This window comes from Coenobita brevimanus, chromosome 84 (genome assembly GCF_032717465.1).
Source record: "Coenobita brevimanus isolate Jiangsu-jjx chromosome 84, ASM3271746v2, whole genome shotgun sequence".
Lineage (NCBI taxonomy): Eukaryota > Metazoa > Arthropoda > Malacostraca > Decapoda > Coenobitidae > Coenobita > Coenobita brevimanus.
The window spans coordinates 26,802,037-26,829,904 of record NC_137037.1 but is presented as its reverse complement, the minus strand read 5'-3'; the positions used below and the strand labels follow the sequence as shown (position 1 = coordinate 26,829,904).

The 27,868-nt window shown below is 45.7% G+C and overlaps 1 protein-coding gene across 1 annotated transcript; it reads left to right on the top strand.

The window, feature by feature from the left end:
* Nucleotides 1-769: 769 nt before the first annotated feature.
* On the top strand, nt 770-27,868 carry LOC145410106 (inositol oxygenase-like). Its single transcript, XM_080280308.1, has 6 exons — nt 770-988; nt 1,670-1,873; nt 2,609-2,745; nt 3,192-3,326; nt 4,759-4,854; nt 27,760-27,868. The coding sequence occupies exons 1-6, from the start codon at nt 770-772 to the stop codon at nt 27,866-27,868; spliced, it is 900 nt and encodes a 299-aa protein (XP_080136434.1).

The following is a 27,868-nucleotide window of genomic DNA, read 5'->3' as shown; positions in this document are numbered from 1 at the left end:
CTGGTGTTATATCGCGCTCATATCACGCGCGTGTATTGTAAGGTGACATACCGTGTCCCACGTTGTATTGCGTTCATATCACGTGTGTGTACTGTACTGTGATATACCGTGTTGTAGGTTGTATTGTGTTTATGCCCCTGTGTGTTTTATATTGTGATATAACTAGTGTCGTGTGTCATATTGTATTCAGGCCTCCCTGTGTGTATTGTATCGTGATATATAGTGTAAGTGTGCTTTATATTGTACTGTGTCATAACATTATAGTGTACTTGTATTTTATACAGGATTGTCCATGTACTTGTGTGTGAACTGTTGTACTATGTCTGGAAATATACGTGTAGATCTGGTTAGCCTGTTTTCGAGCCCTATACTCTTGTCTGTATACTCTAGCCCGGTCAAGAATAAAGAAACCAAGGTCCACGCCGTATGTAAACCCAAGAAGTTGGGCGCAGAATGCGCTGCATAACAGCTACCTATCTATCTATCTATCTATCAATCTCTCTCTCTCTCTCTCTCTCTCTCTCTCTCTCTCTCTCTCTCTCTACCTACCTACCTACCTACCTAATTATCTATCTATCTATCTATATATATATTATACATACAGATTGATTCCCTCCATTTTCAGGTTGCGATGGAAAAGGCATCAAGAGGAAATAAGGATGGAGGTAGGGTCCATAGAATACTAAAACACTAGAGTTTTCCCGATCATGAAATGGATAATTATTTTCCACCATCTACACATCTATCTTTCCTCCTTTCTCAGGATGCGATGGAAAGGAAGACAGGAGGAGGAGGAGGAGGTAAGAAAGGAGGAAAAGTTCTTCTGATCGACCCGTCGCTGGTGTTCAGGCCGGAGGAGGCAATCAAGAAATCCGGCTGGAACTTTCGTAACTTTGAGACCGATTTGACCAACAAGTGGATAGACACGGTAAAGCAGACCTACCTCAACATGCACACCCATCAATGCGTGGAATATGTGCAGAAGAAGGTAATTAAATGAATGCCTAGTGAAAACACAAGGACTATTTATTATTGTTTCAGTAGGACCATTCTTTTGTTAAGTCCAAAGCTCCCCCTAGAGTAACATGCACAACCACTAGTGTGTGTGTGTGTGTGTGTGTGTGTGTGTGTGTGTGTGTGTGTGTAATTCACCGAGTGGGTCAGGATCACTGACCGCTTTTACCCTCCCAGAACAGAGCTTGAACTCATATAGTCCAGTCTAAGGGAAAAGCTGTGACCTTCACACTCGCACACACCCATCCCTTTGCTCAAGGGGGACAGTAACCACCAACGTCGTCAGTGAAACTTTTTGCAGCCTGAGCGAGGCACGAACTCCCGTCTATTAAATGGCAGGCGAGAACGTTACCACTGAGCCACCGAACGGTGTATGCGTGTGTGTAGTACGTACAGAAATAAGTGGGCAGAGGAGTACGTTTAGAGTACGGATCTCTACCCTCTCCCTCTCTCCTCTCTCCCATCTCCTTTCCCACCCTTCCCCCTCTCTCCTGTCTTTCTTTCCCATCCGCTCACCTTCCTTTCACTCTGCTCTCTGTCTCTCTCTTCCCTTTCCCTCTTCCCTCCTGTCTTTTCCTCTCCTTTTCTCTCTCTCTCTTTTCTTCTCTTTCCCTCCTTCAGCAATCCCCACTCCCTGTTCCCCTTTCCCCCACAGCACAAGGAATGGGGCCATTTCAGCAAGTTCAAATCCACCATCATGGACGCATTGGTAATGCTGAACGACCTTGTGGATGAAAGTGATCCCGATGTTCAAGCACCAAATATCATCCACGCCTTCCAAACAGCCGAAAGACTACGAGAGGCACACCCGGAGAAGGACTGGCTGCATCTTACAGGCCTTATCCACGACTTAGGCAAGGTAGGATCATGTTCTGTGACGCCTGGTGGTCAAGTGGGTTAAGGTGCTCCAGTTGGATGAGGTCCACAAAAGTTTGCACCTGAGGCATGGTTGGGGGTGTACTGGTCACATAATTTCACTCTGAAGCGAATCACGTTTGGCATCCTTGCATTAAGTGTTAGGAATAAGTAGCCTACCCACATGCCCCTACACTCCTGATGGGTGTAAAAGTACTGGATGATGAATAGTGAATGAAAGAATGTAATCTAACGTTTAAGCTTGAAAAAAAATATCAAATACACAATCAGACTGTTCCTTGTTTCGGCCTGGGGTCCAACTCACATCTTTAAGACAGCAAACAACTTCTCTCTTCACATGATCACCATCTCTATCCCTGCCAGTTGAATGGCGTTCCACGGGACGCCGCACTGGTCTGCTGCTGGGGACATCATCATCATCATCACCATCATCATCATCATCACCATCATATCCGATCTTTTGCCCTCTCATGAGAACCCCCGAATGGGAAATGGCCACGGCAAACGACTTCAGTCTACTTTATCCTGACATACCCCTGTCTCAGTGTCAGACACCTCTCTCCCTCTTCCTTCTCTCTCATCCATACACACAGTTCAGTGAATTGAACTATTTCCTGCCACAGCCTGAAATCAATGTCCAGTCTTTTCTGACAGCAAACAACTTCTCTAACGGTTCCAAACAACTTCCTTAACCTTTTGACCATCGCTTCTATTCCAGGTGATGGCATTCTACGGGGAACCCCAGTGGTCTACAGTTGGGGACACCTTTGTGGTTGGGTGTGCATTCCCGTCATCCATTGTCTACCGTGACTCTACCTTCCACAACAATCCAGACCTTAAAAACCCTAAGTTCAAGTAAGGCAGGGAAAGGAAGAGATAAAAATGAATATGGAGAGACCTAGACTGACGTAGACAAATAGACGGACAAGTGGATGGATAAATAGACAGATTATTAGATATACAGCATTTCTAAACAACCCAGACCTCATTAATCCCTAGTTCAAATATGGCATGAAGACTGTTACTCTGGTATACTGTAATGTTATATAATATGTATATATAAATAGATACATTGAGAGAGAGAGAGAGAGAGAGAGAGAGAGAGAGAGAGAGAGAGAGAGAGAGAGAGAGAGAGAGAGAGATCAGTTGACAGTTGTTGAACAGATATATACCTCTAGACAAGTGCTCTGGGACTAAACTTGCATCCTCTCAAACAACATACCATTTCCCTAACATCCAGCTCTCCTAATTCCAGCACCAAGTATGGACACTTCCCTAACACTCACCTGTCATACTTCCAGCACCAAGTATGGAATGTATGAACCCAACTGCGGTCTGAGGAATGTGTTCATCTCCTGGGGTCACGACGAGTACATGTACCAAGTCTTGAAGCACAACAAATGTACACTGCCAGAGGAGGCTATGTACATTATTAGGTTAGTATGGTACAAGGTGGTGGTGGTGGGTGGTGACCAGATGCCTGGTGCTCTAGTGGGGGACACTTCAACAGATTTTGGCTCAAAAAGGGTTTAAGCTCATGAGTCGTAGATCATCACACATTATTCAGCCTACAGAATCCTAGCACCACCTCGGAGGCCTAACCGTCTGCAAATATTTGTTGGTGTTTATCTTTACAAATGCACTTCATAAGCTATCTACAGTATATATTTATCCATCATCCAGTCCTTCCACCAGGAGAGTATGGGCCAGGGATTAGATACTCAGTCCTACATTAAATGTGAAGGTGACCAACTTCATTTTCCCCCCGAGTTGCATTATGTGAGCAATAAACCCCAACCATCTCTTCAGAGAAAAACTTTACAGGCCACATCTGACAGGAGTGTCTTGACCCACTGGACTATCAGGCATTAACTGGTTACCACCCAACACAGTAAATGGTTTCCTGGGTTGCAAGAAATAATTTGGTTTGTCAGTGTGTACAGTTACTCAAGGGTAGCACAATATCAAGTGAGTGGATGATGACTGTCCCCATCCACCACAGCACTTCGCATACACTTGCAAGGAACAGTCAGTCCAACAACTTTCAAGATAAAAAAAGAGGGGTTTGCCAAACCCTTATCATGCTCTCCTTAGACAATTATTCCAGTTAGCTTGATCCCTCGTCAGTTCCACATCCTCACTACCTTCCATACATCTCCCCCCCACACACAGATTTACCATACCTGTCCACCTGCTTCTTGGCCTACCACACTTCCTCCAACTTTCAGCCTCAGTCACACATACTCTTTTCAATACACTATCTGGTGAAGGAAAATGACAGATATACACGCGTCCCTCAACTACTTCCCTATCTCCTGAGAAGAGGATGATGGACTTTAGGAGATAGGTAACTTAAGCTTACAGTACACTTGGTTCACATTTCTGATAAGTCTAGGACAGCAGGATTTACCACAGTATGCATCTACTTGTTTTATTTCACATAAGCACTCTCTCTCTCCAACCCTGTTATCAGCTAACTTGCTTGCTCCACATCTTTCACAAATCACATTATTCTTGACCTTTATTCACTCTCTACACGTCACCCACATTCTTCAATAATCCCATTTCCATTGCTCGTACTCCTGAGTTCTACCCTCCAGATTCACTTACACGCCTCAATTCCCATGTGTAATGGGGACATCTCAGTCTGCTTTTTCAGTGTCCAGCCTTCATTACTTTGTACTTCCAATATTTTCAAGCTTTTGTGTGAGCTTTTTTTATGCTTATTGACTGCAAGGTTGATTAGTAGTTCCAAGAAGCAGCTAAAGTATCTTGCTACTCACATCAGCAGACTGAGCAATCCCCACAACTCACAAGACTCGAGAGTGTAATATATGGATGTTTCATTTTTCTCTCACTCCTTCTCAGGTTCCACTCCTTCTACCCATGGCACACTTGTAAGGATTACATGCACCTCTGTGACAACCGTGACTTGGAGAAATTGCCGTGGATCAGAGAGTTCAAGTGAGTTGTCTTAATTCATAATTCAGCTCATCCATCTTATGTATACCCTTGTCAATTTACATTGGCCTAAAAGTGCCATCTCTCCATCTTAAATGATGAACTGTAGTAGTACTATTAGTTACAGCCAAAGTTTCATCTAAAATGTTAACATGGTGGACTGTAGGGCAAAGCTGCCCTCCCTCCGGTAGTCCATTATCCTCTTTTGGGGGATATGGAGGGAGTTGAGGGACATTTGCATAACTGGGCAGCCACCATATGAAGGCATCCCCCTCTACAGTATGACTGAATATCCTGCTGAGTTGTAACAACAGATTATTACCAGCATTTGGTGCTATAGTTCTTTCACCATAGCTTCGCCTAGATTTTTGTCCTTTTACTGACTATTTCAGTTACCTCAAAGACAGAATAAGGTAATATTATGGCTCTATATCCTTCCAAAAGCGCTCTTTCATGGTCAGCATTGTAAACTACTGTTAATCTCTTGTTGCAATTGAGTATTCAAGACTCACTATGCAAGATGGCAAGATGGCAGTTCTAGGCCAAGTTAGAGCATAATGGGTACAGTTCATCCACAACACTCATAGGATTTCAAACTTATTGTCAACTGAAATCATCTGGTATTCTCTGGGGTAGAATACTATCATTACCCAGTTATTAATGGTGACAGTATTAACACCCTCAGACATTTACAACTCATTCGTAGCTGAATAAAGTTGTCTGGCATTAGCTGGAACAGTATGCAAGACTTGCTCCAACCATGAAAGGATTAACGTGGCTAAAGATTTCCATCTCTCCACGTACAATGTCAAATATAAAAACAGATTAACTCTATCCCTCCAGCCATCTGTAAATGCATGGATCTTGAATTTGGCACTCTTGTGTAGTCCTATTGGAAAGGACAATTTCGCAGGTTTCCAGCCTTTAGTTCTTTCTTCTCTGCATTAAAAAAAAATACTCTATTTACCTTGGCTTCATTATGGAAATGACTGACAATGATAAGAGATGATGATGATGATGATGATGATGATGATGACTAAATGTTTTATTAAGTGATTGACTGACTGACTGTTTGATGATGAAAATACTGATTATTCATTATATAAACTAAATTGTCTAAATACTGCCAAATATATCTGTGTAGTCAACGGCTTCCCAATGCCTCTTCAGAACCCAGTGTATTTGACTCCATATCCACACAGCTGACTAACCTTAACCTCACTCTTAGCAATGATACTACCGTTTTGGGTGATTTTAATGTACATAATGTAGAATGGTTATTGCACGCTACAAGGACTGACAATACACTTCTAGAATGCAAGCTGCTTGCAGAACTGTTTAATCTCACGCAGTTGGTAAGGCATGCAACCAGAATACCAGATAATCCTGCCCATAATGCCTATCTCTTAAATCTATTTGTGGCAAATAATCCAGATCAATACAGAAGTACAGTGAACTCTCATGTAACGCATGAATATTGTCTTAGGAAGGTCCCGCTTTATGAGATTCTTGCATTATTGAGCCATATGTTTACATGTTAAAGGGTTTCATGGTACCCAAGCCAGCCTCAAGTTCACCTTTTGGGGCAATTTTCCGGGATTTTTCCCAGGACATTTACCTACATAATCATGACTTAATTATGTATAAACACTGGAGGATTCCTCACCTTGAACTGAAGAGGTTGTGGTCTTCCCTGGGGGAGGGGAGTGGGGTTCCAAGGCAGGTCAGGACTCCTACTGGTCCCCAGCATGGTCCTTTTGCAGTGCTGGCTCCATGGAGTCCTCATCTGAGGAAGTAGATAAATCCTGTACATCCAGAATCCTCTGCTGCAACTCTTCTGCCTTCTGCACAAACCCTTCAAACTCAAGAAAACCCATAGACACAGCATCTTTCTCTAGCTCAAGCTGCTCTGGCCTCTGTCAAGGATGATAGTATTGGGTTAGTAGAGTCTAGTGAAAGTGTTGTATTTTCTCTTGCCTTAGGTCTTCATACAGTCCCACTGCATGCAACACAGTTTCCTGGATATCAGCTTTCCGAACTTGACCCACTTCGTACACCATGATGTCTTTCTTGAGTGCCTCTGCACCAGCCAAGATGTTATTCATGTGACCCATGGTCATAACTGGTGCTGTGGTTCATGCTTCAGCCTGCTCCTCCACCTCACCAAGTTCCCTGTCAAGCTCTTCAATGCACTGATGGCGTCCTCTGGTGACATGTTGTCCTTCACAACCTCGACCAAATCCTCCTTTTGCACCACCTCATAGACTGGCATGGCTCTGCACGCTTGTACTGCTTCCTGCCGCACAGCTTGTAGTGACTGCATCTCACCACCTCTAGTGGTACATAACTCAGGTGCCAGCTTGCACCAAGCGTGATATATTGTTGCAAGAGACCCTCAGTCCCATGCCTTAAGAATGTTTCTGACAACATTCCTCATATTGTACTTTTTCCACAATTAACCCGCAGCATCCCGTCGACGTTCTTTAACGTCCACACGTTTTGTCACTGCCAATCCCATTGACGTACATAAACGCAAATCAATTGCAAGGTCCCTAATTTGCACAATTTTCAATTTTCACTAGTGATTTTTGGTACGTATACACGTGACACCTTCCTCTACAAGATGCCAGGCAGAGACAATGCCTTACCCAGCATGACCTCCTCCCCCCCCCCTGCATGCCATTGTCTCAGCAATTCACCTGTTATCAGTGATCTGGCCAGTAAAGCCATGTCATGCCACGGTACGAAATTCAGGGCCAGAGTGATTCCCCAATCAATGACAATGTGGAGGACAAACTTTACATAGCATTAGAGGAAGAAACAGTCAGAAATGATGATCAAGTAATGTGGCAAAAAAAGGTCAGGTATGGTGATGAGTTAGTGAGTGAAACAATGCTTATAATGCCTATATTACTGCTTGAAAACCAATATACTCTCGTACTACATATAAATTCGTACCAAGTAAATAAATAAATACCGTTTATGAGTGGTGTGAAATAGTTATCCTCCCATAGAACTCGTTTTCTTTGGTGCCAGCCTGTTAGAAAACTCAGTAAGGTAAGGAGGTACTCCTACCTGTATCGAGTATTTTAAACCTCAGGTGAGCGATTTCTCTATGAATTTTCGATGTTTCTCACCAAAAGCGGATGTTTGAGCCAAAAAAAAAAAAATTCCAAAAATGGTCGGGATTGGGGGGAGTCAGTGGTGGAAAAGTGGTCGGGATGGGGTGGGTTAAAAGGCGATGCTGTGAAGGGTAAGGCTGAGGCAAACGAGAACAGTTCAACGGTTCAACTGGGTCAGACTGAGGTGAAAGGGAAGGAGCTGGCTAGGGATCAGCTGGGTCATCCAAAACCTCCTCATCAGACGCCTTCAAATCCTCATCACCATCAAGCACTTCCTCTTGGAGCAGATATTCCTCCTCATAACTGTCTGTGGCCTCTCTCAGATATTCTAAAATGATTGTTTCATAATGGTACTTCAAAGAAGCTCTCACTTCCTGGTCTGGGGGTTGCAGAAGAGAAGTCATATTAGGTGGTAAAAACACTACCTAAACACTTTCATGCAAATCCTTCAGGTAGGCTGGGTGCCCTGGTGCGATTAGAGCACCAACAGGATTTTAAATGTTATGCCCAACTCCTCACACCTCCTCCTTGCACCAGGAATAAAATATTTCTTGTACCACCTATTCAGTATATCCCTAGTCATTCACCCTGTCTTTGAATTCTCCCAATAAACCCCAGACTCATTCCTGTGTTTTAACTGCTTAAAGCACCTAGGCTTTTTTACATTACTTACAATAAACGTCCTCATCTTACAGCCTGCAACATTGCAGGACAAGAGTAGAATGGTGCTAACCTTATCACCTTTCCTACCCCTGCCTTGCCTGTGTTCTTTCAAGATATGCATAGTCCTTGGCATCCTCTTGTATCGGAGACTTGTCTCATCTGTGCAATAAGTTTGTGTTATGCGGGATGTTTTTAGTCCGACTCCTTGTCCTAAAAACGCCCGTGACTGAGCGGGTTCCTCTTTCTGGACCGGAAATAATGCACTCACAAAGGAACAGGGCATAAAAACTAGGCAGTACACCTTAACACATCTATTGTCTTACCCAATACACTGTTACAATATAAGCACAAAGAGTTACAGGACATGATGGAGACAGGTTTACAGAGTTAGCTTCTCAATATATTGTATCACACACAGCACAGGCAGAGAGTGGAGATCTTCAGTTATACATCGATGGTGATTTACAATTTCTCGATACCCGTATTATGTCCATAGGCAGAACTAGCATTTAATAGTCTAAACCAGATGCACTAGGGGTAAAGAGGGCCAGGGATCGAGAGAGTAAATATTACTATAACTTGTCAGAGCGTGAGTCGTGACACTCGGGATAGTTACTTAGTCGCGGAGACACTGTTCACAGGTTTTTGGTTTTTCCTCGCACCCCACTGTGTCCGTAGGTCTCTGTGCCTGTGTTTACTAGTCTTTTCTATTCAGCCTGGGTATTTGTCTCACTGTGTGTCACTTATATTATTCTGGCCTTACTCTTTCACTGTCACTGTTCACTCCCATCTCTGTGGTTTTTCAAGACACACGAGATGCGTTAAAGTCACTACTTGCCCTTGTTTCCTGGGCTTAACAGAGGAGGCGCCCGGGTGTGGGAGGGGGCTCTACTGGGGAGCCCTCCTGCAGGAGACAGTGCACCACCCACAGGGGTGTCACTGACCCAGCCTTCTTTGTCAGAGGGGTGCAGGGTGGCTCTCCCGTCTGGGGGCCTTGACCAGAGAGGCCCTCGTGCTGGAGCCTCGTCGGTGGGGTGCAGGGAGGCCCTCCGACCTGGGGGCCTCGACCTGAAGGGCGGCCCTCGGGGCTGGGGTCGAACAGCTGCAGGAGGCGGGCCTGTCGCCTCTTACCCCGGGCAGAGAGCTGTGGGAGAGTGAAGCCCAAGCGGCTGGACTCTGGGGCCCGCCAATCTGGTCTGGGAGCCCGGGTACTGCGATCGCCTGGAGGAAGGGGCGCCGTCAAGGGCAGACTGCGGCACCTCTTTTGTCTGGCGTCCGTCAGGGACCGGAACCGAGCAGGGGTAGGCAGCAGGACCGACACAGGGCCGCACCACCACTCCGGCAACACCTCCGGGGAACCACACCTGGAGGGAGTAAGTAAAGGGCATCCCATGCAGCCGAGAGGTGAAAGGCTGGTCACGCAAGGGACCTCCTTCTCCGGGAGGACCCCAGAAATCACAGATGAAGGGCGTACAGTGGCCGTTCCTTCCCCCACACGTACAGTGGCCGTTGTGGCGGTTCCGCAATTCCTAAGGTCCACAGCTGAAGGGCGTACAGTGGCCGCTCCTTCCCCCTCATGTACAGTGGCCGTTGTGGTGGTGCTGCTTCTGAAGGAGGAAGAGGCAGATGAGGGGCGTACAGTGGCCGCTCCCTCCCCGGCACGTACAGTGGCCATTACCGCGGGTCTGCCTGCCCAACGGGAAGTAACTGAAGGGTGTACAGTGGCCGCTCCTTCCCCGGCACGTACAGTGGCCATTACCGTGGTGTTACTCCCGTAGGAGGAGGAGGTAGTGGATGAGGGGCATACAGTGGCCGCTCCCTCCCCGACATGTACAGTGGCCGTTATCACGGTTCCACTCCTTCCTTTGCCAGTCAGAGTGCGCTCAATAGCTAACACTCCGAGGCTGTCTCCAGATGTGGCTGTAGCTGAAGGGCGTACAGTGGCCGCTCCTTCCCCCACACGTACAGTGGCCGTTGTGGTGGCGCTACAGGGGGAAACAAGTGAGGGGCATACAGTGGCCACTCCCTCTCCGGCACGTACAGTGGCCATTACCGCAGTGTTGTCTGGGACTGAATCTAGCTCAGTCTCACCCCGAACCTGGTGAAGACTGCCCCGCCCGCAGGGTCGTGTCATTTTCCTGCGTGGTCGCTGTTGGACCGGTTGGGTGGAAGAGTGACTTAGGACAGGGGAGCCACGGCGCTCTTCTCGCTCCGGGTCAGTCTTCCAATGACCTGGCCTGCCGTGGTGTCCTCCTGGGGTGGTGGTGAAGCAGTGGCTCGGTGGTAGGGTGGGGGGTGGCGCTCTTGGGGTGGTGGTGAGGTGGTGGCTCGGTGGTAGGGTGGGGGGTGGCACTCTTGGGGTGGTGGTGAGGTGGTGGCTCGGTGGTAGGGTGGGGGTTGGCGGGGTGGTCGGTCCGGCGGCGGCGGAGGTGTGTATTTCACCACCTTCCGTGGTCAAAAAGTCACAGCCCCATGACTGGAGGTGGTATGTGCTGGTGGTGGATGTCTGGTGGGCCGGATAGCGGGAAAGGCATCCTGATCTTGTGGTCATGGTAGTGGGAATTGGTGTTGTTGGTGAAGGTGGGGAGGCACGTGGTGGCGTGGGCTTCCCGTCATGGTTGTGGGCGGTTGTTGTTGGTGGTGTGGGGTGTCGTGTGTATTGGGCAAGGTCGATGGGTAATGGGTGGCCAGGAGTGGATGAGAGGGTGGAATGGGTGGCAGGTGGGGTTGGTGCACGTGGGGGGTTGGTGGGTGATGTGTTGCGTGGGGTGGTGCACGGTGGGGTGCGGGTGGGGTGGGGTGGGAGTTCTGGTGGTACGGTGGTGGTGGTTGTTTCCGCGGTGGTGATGGTGGGCGTTGGTGCTGGGTGGTGGCGCGGTGTTGGTGGTGGGCGTAGCGGGCAGTGATTGGGAGTGGTGGGTTGGAGGAGGTGGGGTAGCCGTAGGAGATGTAGGCGGAGGTGAGGTTGGTGAAGGATCAGAATCAGAGGAAGGTGGTGGTGGGTCAGGTGAAGGTGAAGTGGGGGATTGGGTTCGTGGGTATGGTGAGGTTGAGGGTGGGGTGAGGGAGGTGAGCGAGAAAAGAGAGGCGGGTGAGAGTGAGGAGGAGGAGGGTGTGATAGGGAAGGCGGATGAGTTGGCTGTGTTGGCAGGGAAGATGAGTGGTGAGGAAGTGATGGTGGTGGGTGGTGTGGGGTGGTAGGTGGAAGGAAGTAGATAGGAGGAGGTGGTTTTGGGAAGTAGGTTAGGGGAAGATGAGGTAAGGGTTCTAGGAGGCCTGTGGTGGGGGAGGCAGGCTTTGTGTTGGGGAGGAATAGGAAGGGGGGAGGCGATAGTGGTGGAGAAAGTGGTGTGTGAAGTGGGAAGGTTAGGAATAGGGGTAGGAATAGGGGAAGGCAAAATAGAAGAGATAGTGAGAGGAGAGGAAAAGGAAACATGACGTTTCCCCCTGTCATAGACTGAGGGAGATGTGAGGTGGCCCCCGTCATTACGGTGGGATGCGGGGGCAGTGGGGGGGCGCCTTCTGTGCCTTCCTCATTTTATTTTCCTTCTTTGGTGGGGAGGCTTGTAGGCGCTCTTGTGTTGTCTTGCTGCGCCGGGCAGCTTTTAGCTGCTCACAGATGTCATGGATTGGGCACTCAGGGCAGCAAGGAGAAAATTCCCATGGGTTTACGGTGATGAGATCTGTGGGGAATTCCTTGATTTCGCCGATGCGTTGGGGGGTGAAGTGGATGGCTAGAAAGCATCTTATTAAGTTGATTTCTTTATCCAGGTCTCCCGTCGGTTCATGTATTATAAAATGTTCTTTAATGAAACTGGGGAGGATCCTGAAGAGTTTGTGGAATATAAGTTGTTCCCGGGTTTTTGCGTCTGTGTCCGGGTACGCAGCGGTGACGAGCTGCTTAGCCTGGATGAATGTGTCATCGAGGCTTCCATCGTATGTGAGGGCATCTAGTTGCGATAAGGCTACAACTGTGCCCAGAGATGGCGTCACTGCCTGTTTCACAATTTGTTTGAATTGATCCCATTTTAATCTCGGGACGATTTTCGGAGCTAGAGTAGCGATTATGTTGCACAGGTTGGGTAGTGTGACACCTAGTTTCTCTCTGTCAGTGTCAAACCCAATGTCTAGGAGGGGTTTTACCATATCCAAGTAAACATCAATGTCATATTGTTCAGGATTGAACTTTGGCAATTGGATGTGAGGTTTGGCTGCCACTGTGCAAGTTTCCCCTTTATGTTCCTCCATGCTTTACTCTGATCCAGAACCACCGCTGGCCGCTAGTGTGATGCGGGATGTTTTTAGTCTGACTCCTTGCCCTAAAAACACCCGCAACTGAGCAGAGTCCTCTTTCCGGACCGGAAATAAAGCACCCACAAAGGAACAGGGCATAAAACTAGGCAGTACACCTTAACACATCTATTGTCTTAATCCAATACACTGTTACAATATAAGCACAAAGAGTTACAGGATATGATAGAGACAAGTTTACAGAGTTAGCTTCTCAATATACTGTATCACACACAGCACAGGCAGAGAGTGGAGATCTTCAATTATACATTGATGATGAGTTACAATTTCTTGATACCCGTATTATGTCCATAGGCAGAACTAGCATTTAATAGTCTAAACCAGATGAGCTAGGGGTAAAGAGGGCCAGGGGTCAAGAGAGTGAATATTACTATAACTTGTCAGAGCGTGGGTCACGACACTTGGGATAGTTACTTAGTCGCAGAGACACTGTTCACAGGTTTTAGGTTTTTCCTCACGCCCCACTGTTTCCGTAGGTCTCTGTGCCCATGTTTACTAGTCTTTCTATTCTGCCTGGATATTTGTCTCACTGTGTGTCACTTATATTATTCTGGCCTTACTCTTTCATTGTCACTGTTCACTCCCGTCTCTGTGGTTTTTCAAGACACACGAGATGCGTTACAGTCACTACTTGCCTTTGTTTCCTGGGCTCAACAGAGGAGGCGCCCGGGCATGGGAGGGGGCTCTACTGGGGAGCCCTCCTGCAGGAGACAGTGCACCACCTGCAGGGGTGTCACTGCCCGGGCCTTCTTCGTCAGGGGGGTGCAGAGAGGCTCTCCCGTCTGGGGCCTCGACCTGAGAGACCCTCGTGCTGGAGCCTCATCAGTGGGGTGCAGGGAGGCCGTCCGACCTGGGGGCCTCGACCTGAAGGGCGGCCCTCGGGGCTAGGGCCGAACAGCTGCAGGAGGTGGGCCTGTTGCCTCTTACTCTGGGCAGAGAGCCATGGGGGAGTGGAGCCCAAGTGGCTTGGTTCTGGGGCCTGCCGGTCCGGTCTGGGAGCCCGGGTACTGCGATCGCCTGGAGGGAGGGGCGCCATCAGGGGCAGACTGCGGCACCTCTTCTGTCTGGCATCCATCAGGGACTGGGACCGACAAGGGATAGGCGGCAGGACCGACACAGGGCCGCACCACCACTCCGGCAACACCTCCGGGAAACCATACCCGGAGGGAGTAAGTAAAAGGCATCCCACACAGCCGAGAGGTGAAAGGCTGGCCACGCAAGGGACCTCCTTCTCCGGGAGGACCCCAGGAATCACAGATGAAGGGCGTACAGTGGCCGGTCCTTCCCCAACACGTACAGTGGCCGTTGTGACGGTTCCGCAATTCCTAAGGTCCATAGCTGAAGGGCATACAGTGGCTGCTCCTTCCCCCACACGTACAGTGGCCGTTGTGGCAGTGCTGCTCCCAACGGAGGAAGAGGCAGATGAGGGGCATACAGTGGCTGCTCCCTCCCCGGCACGTACAGTGGTCATTACCGCGGCCCTGCCTGCCCAATGGGAAGTAACTGAAGGGCGTACAGTGGTCTTTCCTTCCCCGGCACATACAGTGGCCATTACCGCGGTGTTACTCCCGTAGGAGGAGGAGGTAGTGGATGAGGGGCGTACAGTGGCCGCTCCCTCCCCGACACATACAGTGGCCGTTACCACGGTTCCACTCCTCCTTCCTTTGTCAGTTGGAGTGCGCTCAATAGCTAACACTCCGAGGCCGTCTCCAGATGTGGCTGTAGCTGAAGGGCGTACAGTGGCCGCTCCTTCCCCCACATGTACAGTGGCCATTGTGGCGGCGCTACAGGGGGAAACAATTGAGGGGCATACGGTGGCCGCTCCCTCCCCGGCACATACAGTGGCCATTACCGCGGTGTTGTCTGGGACTGAATCTGGCTCAGTCCCACCCCAAACATGGTGAAGGCTGCCCTGCCCACAGGATTGTGTCATTTTCCTGCGTGGTCACTGTCGGACCAGTTGGGTGGAAGAGGGACTTAGGACAGGGGAGCCCCGGCGCTCTTCTCGCTCCTGGTCAGTCTCCCAATGACCCGGCCTGCCGTGGTGTCCTCCTGGGGTGGTGGTGAGGCGGTGGCTTGGTGGTAGGGTGGGGGGCGGCGCTCTTGGGGTGGTAGTGAGGTGGTGGCTTGGTGGTAGGGTGGGGGATGGTGAAGTGGTCGGTCCAGCGGCAGTGGAGGTGTGTATTTCAGTTTGCTCAGCAATGTAACCCCCATCACTGATGATGGGACATCTATGAACATCTCTGCTCCTCTGGCATCTGCTGACACTTGTTCTCCTGCCACCTGTACTTTTTTCAAATCCTTCCTTTTCCGAAACTTGGATAACCGACCACTTAACGCCTAAATCTACCTGGGGATTGGAACACCTTACAGCAAGGTATAGCATACAGGTGGCAGACATTCCTCCGTATGTTGATGGAGTCGACTGGAACACCTTCCGTCTTCTTTTGGTACAAGTACATGACCAGGAACCTCTCCATAATAACAAGCACTGGATGAGACACTGGAATTCTCTGGTCCATTGGAGATCCCACATAGGCCCACACAGTCTTCATAATGGCGGCCTTCTTTCCCAGGGTTGTATGAATAGTTGACTTGTTGACTTGACATACCTTGGTGATGACACAGTTATGCTCTCCTCTCTCCTTCAGCTTGATGACATCAAGCTTCTGCTCCTGGGTTATCTTTCGACGTCTTGCTGGGTCACGGTGCAGCAGCATGGTTAGGCTGGGTCAGGTGGCAAAAAAAAAAAGAGCAAAGATAACCTACTGCATGTATGGAGCCAGAGCGTGGGAAAAGGGTAAGCTCGAGTGGGGCAGGAATGTTCAGTTGACCGTGACGACACCCACACAGACACGTGACAGCCATATGTCATTGGCTGATGCAACCTGAACTATGACTATCGCTGCCCACGTTATGTCAGTTCCCACTGCGTTATGACCAATTTTTTTCATGTAATGACTTTAAACCATAATTTGTGGCCTCAGGCAACATAATCCTTATCATCTCAGCGTAGTACAGTTTTTGAAAAATGGACAGATGTTTTAACCTGCGTTATACCTGTCATTTTTGCATTTGGCAATGTCCTGGCCTCAAAAATTGCCTTTTGTGTTGTCAGACGTTCAAGCACTCATATTGCGGGTTAAGTGAGAACTGACCGCACTGTCACCACTTGGCTCCTGCGACCACAATCTCATCAAAGCCTAATTAGTCAATTCCCCCAAACCTCCCTGTTCTGAACCTGTAAGGGTGACCCGATGGTACTTTGATAGGGCAGACTGAGATGGATTCAGAAATTATCTTGCTGACATTCGATGGCAGTCTTTCTTTTCTAGTGATAACAATTCTGCTCGGTCCCACATTAATGGCTAAGTACAAGCTGGTAAGGAATTGTTCATACAAAGTCAAAAGTTCACTAAAAGATCAGATTCCCCAAAATGGTTTGATGGCAATTGTGCCAGAGCAACGTCCCTAATGTCATTTCCATACAACTCTTACTTAAAATCAAAATCATTTGAATCACTCATTCAATTTAAAATTGCTAGAAACCATGCAAAAATAGTAATAAATCTCGCTAAGCCAAACGTACTTCGCAACCAAGCACCCAAACTACTAAACAGTCCTAGTGACAATAGAATATTCTGGTCAACTCTCAGGTCTTTCAATAATAACTTTACTTTGTCATCATCCATTCCCCCACAAAAATTTTCAGCTGGTAACATTACAAATGATCCGCGTGGTAAAGCGAATATCCTTGCCAGTACATTTGCCAGAAATTCTGTGTTAGAGGATTCAGCAAGAACATCCCAGTACCAGAACTTGACTCTCCCGAAACTGCTCCTCTTAAAATACGGACTGGATACACAAAATCTATCCTAGACAATCTACCAACCAACAAAGCTCCAGGCCCAGATGGCATTCCTCCAATTGTTTTGAAATTAAACTCCCCAGAACTTGCTTATGTTCTAGCCAAATTATTCTGACTATGCATTGTACATCTTCATTCCCTATTTCTTGGAAAGAAGAAAATACCCAGCCAATTCAGAAGGAAGGAAATTCCTCTGCCCTCTCTGATTACTGACCAGCAGCTATCACATCTTCTCTTGGTAAAGTACTTAAAATTGTAATTAACCCGAGGCATCCCATCGACGTATGGGCACGTCGCAGTGTTTTGTCACAGCTAGTCCCGTCAAAGTACTGATACGTTGCGCAAGTGCAAGGTTCATAATTTGCACGATTTTCAATTTTCGCGCATGATTTTTGGTACGTATATGTGGGACACCTTCCTCTATTCCTCTACAACAGCGGTTCCCAACCTGGGAGCCATGGCCCCCGAGGTGTTGCTTACTTTGCTTCATCCTTATCTTTTAGGGGACCCAGACAATTTTATTCCTGCAAATCCTTTGGTAACTCCGGCTCATATTCAGCCGGAGTGGTATTTTTTATTTGCTTATGCGATTTTGCGATCTATGGGGCCCATGGGACATTAACTGGGGGGCCATGGGCCTTGTTGGTAATATAAGATATTATAAGGTATTTGGTCTGGGTAAAACCTGACAGAAATCAAGTATGAAATATACCTTACTGTGCTAGTTTAGCCTTAAGTAAATTGGGGTCATTACCGTTTTCTGCACAATATCAAATATTAAAAATATATAAATATACGATCTGAGTTATATAGGGGCCATGGAGCTTCTCATAATTTTCTCGGGGGGCCACGGGACCAAAAAGGTTGGGAACCACTGCTCTACAAGATGCCAGGCAGGGACAATGCCTTACACCTCATAACCTCCCCTTCCCTGCACGCTATTGTCTCAGCAATTCACCTCTTTCCAGTGACCTGGCCAATAAAGACGTTCAGGTCCAGAGTGATTCCCCAATCGATGACATTGTGGAGGACAAAGTTTACATAGCATTAGAGGAAGAAACAGTCAGAAATGATGATCAGGTAATGTTGCCAAAAAAGGTCAGGTATGTTGATGAGTTAGTGAGTGAAACAATGCTTATAATGCCTATATTACTGCTTGAAAACCACTATACTCTCGTACTACATATAAATCGTACCAAATAAATAAATAAATACGGTTTATGAGTGGTGTGGAATAGTTACCCTCCCATAGAACTCGTTTTCTTTGGAACCAGCCTGATAGAAAACCCAGTGTGGTAAGGAGATACTGCTACCTGTATCGAGTATTTTAAACCTCAGGTGATCAATTTCTCTCTGAATTTTCCATGTTTCTCACCAAAAATGGAGGTTTAAGCCAAAATTTTTTTTTCCAAAATTGCTCGGGATTGGGGGGTGTCGGAGGTGCGAAATAGCTCGGGACGTGATGGGTTAAAAAGCACATACATAAACATCTTGAATCCAGTAAATAATTAATGACAGACAGTACGGTTTTCACCACAGAAGATCCAACACTGATATGCTTAATCTTCCGAGGCATACCATCCATTAATGATCTGACCAACATGGAGAAACTCATGCAGTAGCCCTTGATTTTTCTGAAGCTTCTGACAGAGAGGGGCACCATTACCACCTGTCCAAACTCCCTGACTATGGACTAACACCTTCTTTTCCTCTGATTTCCTCACAACTATAAGATTAACCCCTAAAACACGGCCATGGACAGACGACCCCCCCCAGGTGGCGGGGTTGGATCGCGGTCTGAGTACCCGTCAAAAATATTAGCCAAAAATCAGAGATTAACCCTAGAACATTATACTTAGTACGGCAGATAGTACTTACATTCAGCTTTCTCCAGAGACAGGTGTTGAGCCTTCGTGGACTACCCAAGGACTTGTGGAGACTTACAAAGTTGAGTAGCAAAATCTTCACTTTCACACCTCCAGCAACCCGGTTTCCCCTCTACCACAGCCTCATTCTGTCACAGTAAACTTTACACTACAACGTACAGGTAGTTTGGAATCTGTATTTGTACAATAAGCACTGAAAATAAGGCTAAAATCAACGAAGCGTACGGCCGACATGCAGCGCGGCGGCGGTCTTCCCGTCACTCAACCAACATTTCCATTTTCACAGCTAAAAACACGTATACTACATTATTTTCAATCATAGTACTTCCCAAAAGATCACCGCGGCGCGCTTTTATTCTGCCTTACGCCCGTCACTTTATTCTCGTTCCTGTTGGCCACTCGCACTGACTCGGAAGAGCTAGAACTCGCCATAATGTCACTTTGAAAGCCTGCAGTAAACTGACACTAAACAGGGGCAAACTGCGCGAAAAAAAGCTAGTGTGACAACTGGGGAAACAAGCGTTTCCTATTAGCATAAACTGCTTGTGAGAGGAGAGCGCAGATTTACAGTTCTGAGCAGTCAGAGCGCTGCCATATATCACAGCCAGGCTGGCCGGGCCGTGGGGGGGGGAGGGGGGAAAAACGCGATACTTGGCAACAACAGAGGTCAGTAGTACAAAGGTCCAGTATGCTAATTGTAGCTAAGGCATGGTGGTACTGATAGACAATACCAGCTGGAACATCCTTGCCCGTGTTTATTCAAAATTAACTCGAATTGAAAACGCAACAATCTGCCGTTATGTCCTTTTTGGCGATAGTCACAAAAGTGACAATCCACGTTTAAAGGCTTAAAAGTCTATCTATCTATCTATTGCCAAATGCCTTAATCCTGTAAAGGGTGGCCATAAACAAATCGCCTCCATGTCACCTTGTCCCCCACCATTTCATTGCCCTGCTCCCAGCTCACACACCCCTCTCTCATATACCTCTCCATTCCATCTCTCCATCTCATCCTTGTCCTTCCTCTCCCTTTCCCCCTCTCCACCTCTCCACCTCACTCACATGCACTCTCTTCATCAGTCTCTCACTCTCCATCCTCTCCACATGGCCAAACCACCTCCTAACGCTTCCTATCACAGCCACATGCACACCACAACTCTTCTTCACTTCCTCATTTGTCAGTCTGTATCTCCATGTGACTCCACATGCTCCACTCAAATAACTCATTTCCATTGCCCTCACTCTTGACTTCTGTTCCTCCAACAGGGTCCAAGCTTCACTTCCATACGTTACAGTTGGTATCACAATACTGTCATGTAGTAGCTTTGTCACTTCCATGCTCACTTCCCTATTTCTAATTACTGCTTTCAAGGAACCAGCAACATTTCTTCCTTGTTGTACCGTTTCAAGCACTTCACCCTTTAAACTACCATCCTTACTCATCACACTACCCAAATACTTACATGCACTCATATTTTCCATTTCCTCCTCATCCAACCTCACAGTACATTTCACTGACTTCACTTCTCTCAAAGACCATAACTTTACTCTTCCCCACGTTCCCCTTTAGATTCCGTTTCTTACTCACTCTCCCAAACTCATTCACGAAACCTTGCAGCTCCTCTTAGTCTTCACTTAACAACTCAGTATCATCTGCAAATAACAGTGCAGGGAGTTTGCAAACACTGCCCTCTCTCACTAGGGCCGCTCAAACATCCACTGCCCTACGTTGTACCTCTTTTATAACCCCATCTTTATAATGTACAGACTGAACAACCATGGAGACATGACACATCCTTGTTTCTATCCAACCTTCAAATAGAACTGCAGCCTTGGCACCCCATTATATACCCTTCACTGCCTTCAATAAGTTCATATCTACTCCATATATTCTTTTAATACTTTCCACAGTCCTTGTGTATCCACCCTGTCATATGCTTTCTCCAAATCCATGAAGGCCGCACAGAACTTCTTTCCCCTCTCTTGAAACTTTTCCACTACAGACCTAAGAATGAATTATCTGATCTACACAACCTCTTCTGTTCCTAAAACCCCCCTGTTCTTCTGCAACTTATTCTTCTGTTATTTCCCTAACTCTGTGAATAAGTATCCTACCATAAACTTTTCCTATTACACTAAGAAGACAAATGCCCCTATGATTACCACACATTTGTTTTTCCCCTTTTCTTTTGTACAGGGGAATAATTATACCTGACTTCCAATCCTCCGGGACTCTACCTTCCTCCCATGCCAATCTGCACATCTTCCACATCCATTCTACTACTGTCTCTTTCCTATGCTTCAGCATTTCACCACACACTCCATCAATTCTTTGGGGCTTTCCCCATCTTAACTTTCTTCATTGCTTCCACAACTTCCATCCTACCGATTTCTTCCTGTCTTTTCACATCCCTCCTTCTCCCAGCCATTCCCCAGCCACTTATAATTGCTTACTTTCATTCCCTGTGTTCAACAATTCCTTAACTGTTCTCTCCATCTGCCCACTTTTTCTCCCTTCTCCACTAATAACCTACCATATTTATCTTTCACTCACCAGCTAACTTCTTTGGCACCTTGTCTACCACTCTTTACCTCTTTTCAGAACATTTTCTTACATTCCATCCACTTTACACTCAAGTTCCTTCCAAATTCCTCATCCACTCTCTTCTTGCTCTCTCTTACTATTTTTTTTTCACTTCTCTCTTCCTCTCTACGTATAACTCTCTTTTCTGTCTCTCAACTTCTTCCACGCCCCTGTTTCCCATCCACTCACTATATGCTTTCTCCTTTTTTGCCACAGCCAATCTCACATCAACATCCCACCATGCTGTTCCCTGCACCCTCTTTCGTCTTCTCTTCACCCAACACACCACTTCACATGCTCCACACATTTCATCATTGAATATCTTGCACTAACCTTCCACGTCCCCCATCTGCTCCAATCATATTTACCCAATCGCTCCTCCACTTCCCTCTTATATTCTGCCTTGTTTCACTCCTCTTGTAACACTTCCACCCTCTTTGTATGAACTACTTCTTCCTGTCCTTCCCTCCTCCTATTTCTACAGTTCATTTAGACTTTGATTCTGACCACTACCAAGTGGTGGTCAGAAAGTACTCTCCCCCAACCTCTGTATACTCTTACATCCATTACACACCTCATCCTTTCATCCACACATACAATCAATCATTGCCTTCTTTTCATTCAGTTCACCACCCACCCTTCTCATCACTCGCCATGTGTACCTATGGATCATTTTGTGAAGGTATTAGCTATCACCAACCCCCTCCCGGCACAAAAAAGGCAGATGATGTATATTCCAGTTTCCACTCAGTTAATGCAGGTGTGCCACAAGGATCAGTTCTGGCTACAACCCTATTCCTAATTCATATGAATGATCTCTTATCTGTCACCCACAAACCCATCCACTCATATGCAGATGACAACACTTCACAGTTCATTCGCATTTAAACACCCATCCACAAAGTTTAACCCCTCCAGGGCTTTGGGACCAGAATTTTATGTGCACCCCAGGGCGGAGCTGGGGCCATTTTCTGAAGTTTCAAAAATTGATTTTTTTCTTGCCATACTGAAGAGAAAGTTCAGACGCACCTAACAGTGCAAATCCCAGCTTCCTAGACCCATTTTGTGGCTTGCAATGGAGCGTGAATGGGAACAGAAATATTAGCAACCCATATTTGCTGCCGAGAGGTGCTGCCGCACTTCAACATCGCACGTGTTGCTATCATTTTTTTTTTACCCCCCAAAGAATGTGAATGGTGCTGAAATGTTGCACATATAGTAGATATGATGATATCGAATGATTTCAGTACATAATATGCTAGGATTGGCTCGAAAAAAATATATATATAAGAATATTTTTTCACATTTTTGATATAAAATGTTTATGGTAGTGTCGAGTAATTTTTTATGTTATCGTTGTGCCCATCCTTGGAAAAGGGAGGGAAAGGGTTGAATTTTTAGTCCTAAAAGAGAATATTGCCCGTCTCCTGAGGCTAGGCTCTCCCACGGGAGATGAAAGTGGAAGGGCAGATCCGATCAGCAATAGGAAATTGAGTCACAACTTGCCGTTCCCACATCACGTGCATGGCTAGTAATAGAATCGTAATGCAGTTTCAAAACTACGAATAAAGCTAATTATTACGAATACAGAGACAAAGCAGAAATAAATATGCTTACAGACGGGGGAAAACGTATTTTTTTCCGTAATAACACGTTCACCTTTCTCTATCACTTTACATTGTTATTTTCGTAATATATGTTGCTGCCTGTCTGTCATGAGTGGGGGAAAGTATGATATTTTCTGCCTGGATAAGGAAAAAGGGTAGAGCTGGATGTTTTCCAACACTTTACATCTTCAGAATTGCGAGACGACCTGCCATTTGCACCTCGCACGAGCTGAGTTGCAGAAAGGGAAGGAAGTTCTTTTCACCCATGAAAGCATCACGTGAGCACAGAAAACAATCCTTTTATGCTTGTAAAAGGCAAAGAATATGTAAAATGACTGAAAACAGTGCAACAAACCTGAGCAAATAGGTAATGATACCAAACTTAAATGAATTTTCCTTTTATTTTCATGTATTTTTTGTTTATGCCTGTGTTTACTTATAATCATAAACAGGGTGGTTCTGTGTGTTTTGTAAGGGAAGAAAAAGATGATATTTTCTGTCTGGCTAGAGATTTTTTTTTTTCTTTACGCAAAGAAGAAAGAAACAAAGGCTGAGCCCACAAAACAAACCTCCCACAAAAAAAAAAAAACAATACAAAAGAGAGCCAAATTCAAGATCCATTCATTTCGAGATGCCTGGACACACTGCGTTTGAAAGACTGGAGATCATAGGAAGTAGGAAATACAGACAGAGAGAGACAGTTCCAGAGCTGACCTACCGCATAAATGAAGGACTGGGAGTAACGGTTAACTCGTGCATTAGGGAGTTGGGCAGAAAAGGGATGAGAGTTTGTTGCTAGACGGGTGCTACATGCCCTTTGCAGAGGTGGAGGGACGCAAGCAGACAGTTCAGAGGAGCAGTGACCTTGAAGTAGCGATAGAAAAGAGATAAAGATACGACAGTGCAGTGAAGAGACAGAGGATGAAGGAAGCCAGTAAGAGGAGGAGAGTTGATGAGATGAATAGCCTTTGACTTCATCCAATTGAGAAGAGCCGTATGTGGGGAGCCTCCCCACATATGAGAGTTGTACTGCAAAAAGGGGCGAATAAAACCCGTGTATAAAGTCAACAACTGTGCAGGGGTAAAGAAGGGATGGAGTCAGCTTAGCACACACAGTCACTGGGAAGCAGATTTTACAAGAGATGCAATTTGATCTTTCCAAGATAAGTCACTTGTGAATGAAACCTCAAGCATGTTCAAGGATCATGCAGGACTGAGCTGGATATTATTAAACATTAGTGGGTACTCCTGTAGAAGATTTTGACGGGTTGATAGATGTAAAAACTGAGTCTTTGATGCATTCAAAACAATAAGATTATTTTTACCCCAGTCAGAGATACGAGCCAAGTCAGACATTAGGTGTGCCATAGCTTCATCCCTTGTTTGCTGAAGTAACTGCTGAAATGGACATTGTGGAAACGAATGGAAGGGTGAAGAGTGGAATCATCAGTGTACGAGTGGATAGGATTATATGTACAGCTTAGAAGATCATTGATAGATGAAAGGAAGAGAATTGGTGATAGGACAGAGCCCTGAGGAACACCACTGTTGATAGATCTAGGAGAAGAACGATGGCCGCCTACAAAAGCAGCTATAGAATGACCAGAAAGGAAGCTATGGATAAAGGCACAGATAGAAGGATAGAAACCGTAAGAGGGCAGTTTGGAAATTAAAGATTTATGCCAGACTCGATCGAAAGCCTTTGAGATTTCAAGTGCAATGGCAAAGCTTTTGCCAAAGTCCCGAAAGGAGGATAACCTGGAGTCTGAAAGGTAGGTGGGAAGATCGTCAGTGGAGCGTCCCTTGAGGAACCCATACTGATGATCAGAAAGAAGGTTTTGATAGGAAAGCTGCTTAATTTTTTTTTTTTTTTTGTTAAGAATAGACTCAAAAACTTTTGAGACACCGGATGTTAAAGCAATTGGACAATAGTTAGAGGGTTCGGAATGTCACCCTTCTTTGGGACTGGCTGAATGAGAGCAAACTTCCAGCAAGAAGGAAAGGTACAAGTTGAAAGGCAAAAGTGTTTACCTAGGCAGAGCATAAACACAGAGGACAACAGGAGGGACTCCATGAGGCCCATATGCCTTATTAGTATTGAGGCCATTGATGGCAGAAAATACATCAGCTGAAGAAATTTTAATGTCAGCCAAGAGAAAGTCAGAGTGGGGAAGTGATGAAGGAACAGCACCGGAATTGTTTAAGGTGGAATTGGACGAGAAAGTCTGAGCGAAGAGATCTACTTTATCAGTAGAAGAAATAGCTACAGAGCCATCAGAGTAGAAAAGAGGAGGGAAGGATGATGAGGTAAAGTTGCTAGAAAGGTTTTTGGCAAGATGCCAGAAGGAGCGGGAAGAATTCGATTTGGAGAGTTGAGAGCATTTAGTATGGATGAAATTACTTTTAGCAGAGCGAAGAAAAGACTAAGCACGACTCTGGGCAGAAACAGAAAAAATATGTGAGTCAGAGGTGGGTTGGCTCCGGTACCTTTTACAGACTCTCTCCTTGTTGTGGACAGCATTAGAACAATCATGATTAAACCAAGGCTTTCTTGCATTAGTCAAAGGATATGAGAAAGGAATGTATTCTTCCATGCCCGAGACAATAACCTCTGTAATGCGCAAGGCACACCTCAGATGGCTGCCGGCCGTGGAAGCAATAATCATTCCAGGGAAAATCAAAGAAGTACCTCCTGAGGGCCTCCCAATCTACAGCTCCAAAGTGCCACAGACAACGTTTCTTTGGAGGGCCCACAGGCCGTGCCTGAGCAATAGGACAGGTTAAGGTAATAAGGTTGTGATCGGAGTAGCCCAACAGAGAGAAAAGATTAACAGTGTAAGCAGAAGGATTAGTCGTAAGGAAGAGGTCAAGTATGTTGGAGCTCTCTCCAAGGCAGTCAGGGATACGAGTAGGGTGCTGTACAAGCTGCTCTAGGTCATTAAGGATAGAAAAGATGTAGGCTTGTTCACCAGGTGGATCAGTGAAAGGAGAGGAGAGCCAAAGGTGTAACCAAATGGGTGTCCACTTGTCACAGCAGCAGGCGGCAAACTGACAGTGACAAATGAGGTGTGAGAGCGTGAATGTCATTCTCATGTCCCAGATGTTGGTTCCTTCCCGAAAGTTTTCACAGTTTTCTACAAGTCGCACTGCATCGAATGATCCAAACCAGTACAACAAACCTGAGCAAATATGTAAAGATACCAGGACAAAAATGTATTTTTTTATTATCATGTCTTTTTTGTTTGTGCCTGTATTAATTCATAATCGTACACAGGTGGTTGTGTGTGTTCTGCAAGAGAGGACAAAGATTATATTTTCTGCCTGGGTCGAGATAATGGGTACAGTTGTCCTTGTTTAGGCATGAACAGCAGCAAAAAAATAAAAAATCCACTCAACACAGCAGGAGGCTCTGAAATGCTTGATGAGGTGTATGGGAGTGTAGTGTAGGTCAGTCTGAAGACGTTCAGAACGTTCGTTCACTTCTCAAATATTTTTGCATTTTTTTTTATAGGACATGTTCAAATGACGCCTGCGGCCATTTATCGGCTAAACATTATTCGACACTGGCAGCCATTGAGGAGTTAATATCTCTAACTCAGAACTGAGTACAGCCATCTCCATAAATCAGGTCTCATCTAGAATCAGTGAATGGGGACAAAATAACCTTGTCTCATTTAATGCTAGTAAAACCAAATATATAAAGTTTACTAATAGGCACATATTGCCAGATCCTTAAATTACGTTCAATACTACTATTATTCCTGTCTCCAGAAGTATTGAATTTCTCGGTGTTTCACTTAATGCCCTCAGCTAGACTTCTCATGTCAGATCACTTGCCAAAACCACCGCAAAGAAACTTGGATTATTGTACAGAGTTTGTAGCTCCTTCACTGACGAGCAGTTGGCTATAGCATATAACAGCCATGTAGTCTCTCAGCTGGAATATTGCTCACCCTTGTGGAGTGGATGTGGGGAGATTGCACTCAAGCAACTAGACAAAATTCATAACAAAGCTGTTAGAATTATTAACAATCCTGCTATTGCAAATAAACTACCTCTTCTACAGGTAAGAAGGAATGTTACCTCCCTTACAATATTTCACAGATACTTTTATGGTAAATGCTCAGACAAAGTTGCATCCATTACGCCACCTCTCCATGCCTTCCCCTGTGCTACACAGGGTATTACTCATGACTGGACTGTCACACTGTCATATTGCAAAGCTTATGCCTATCATAAATCTTTTATTCCCCGAACTGCACCTCTCTGAAACTCGCTTCCCCAGAGTTGTTTCCCCCTAAACTTCAACCTACAGCTGTTCAAGCCCAACTGTTGCACATTGTTTATAAATGGAGGATGCCAGTAATCTGGTGTATGGATTTTTTTTTTTTATATGTTTTTCCTTCCTCTGTTGTTATTAAAATATCTATCTATCTACATATATATATATATATATATATATATATATATATATATATATATATATATATATATATATATATATTTGTCTGTCTATCTATTCATCTGTATCTATATCTATAACTATCTGTCTATCCATCTATCTATCTATCTATATCTCTATCTCTCTCTCTATATATCTATCTATATATATATATATATATATATATATATATATATATATATATATATATATACAGTATATGATGATGATCACGATATCTGCTTGACTGAATGATTCACTGATTAATTAACTGATTGAATGACTGATTGAATGACTGACATGATGATTATGTAGATGACTGACATTACCAACAATGATGATGATGATGATCATGATAATGACAATGGAGATGATAATGATAAAATTTATTATAACCTACACAAACCTCCTTCTCTCTCCCTGCAGCAAATTTGACCTATACACCAAGAAGGAGAAGGTTCCCGACATCGAGTCCCTTAAGCCCTACTACCAGTCACTCATTGACAAGTACTGCCCTGGTGTACTAAGCTGGTAA

Bases quoted from the DNA above. Each gene is read 5' to 3' on its own strand.
- LOC145410106 (XM_080280308.1), top strand. From the start codon at position 770: ATGGAAAGGAAGACAGGAGGAGGAGGAGGAGGTAAGAAAGGAGGAAAA. The intron at 1,874-2,608 runs GTAGGATCATGT...CTTCTATTCCAG, and splicing joins TTATCCACGACTTAGGCAAG to GTGATGGCATTCTACGGGGA. The intron at 2,746-3,191 runs GTAAGGCAGGGA...TCATACTTCCAG, and splicing joins CTTAAAAACCCTAAGTTCAA to CACCAAGTATGGAATGTATG.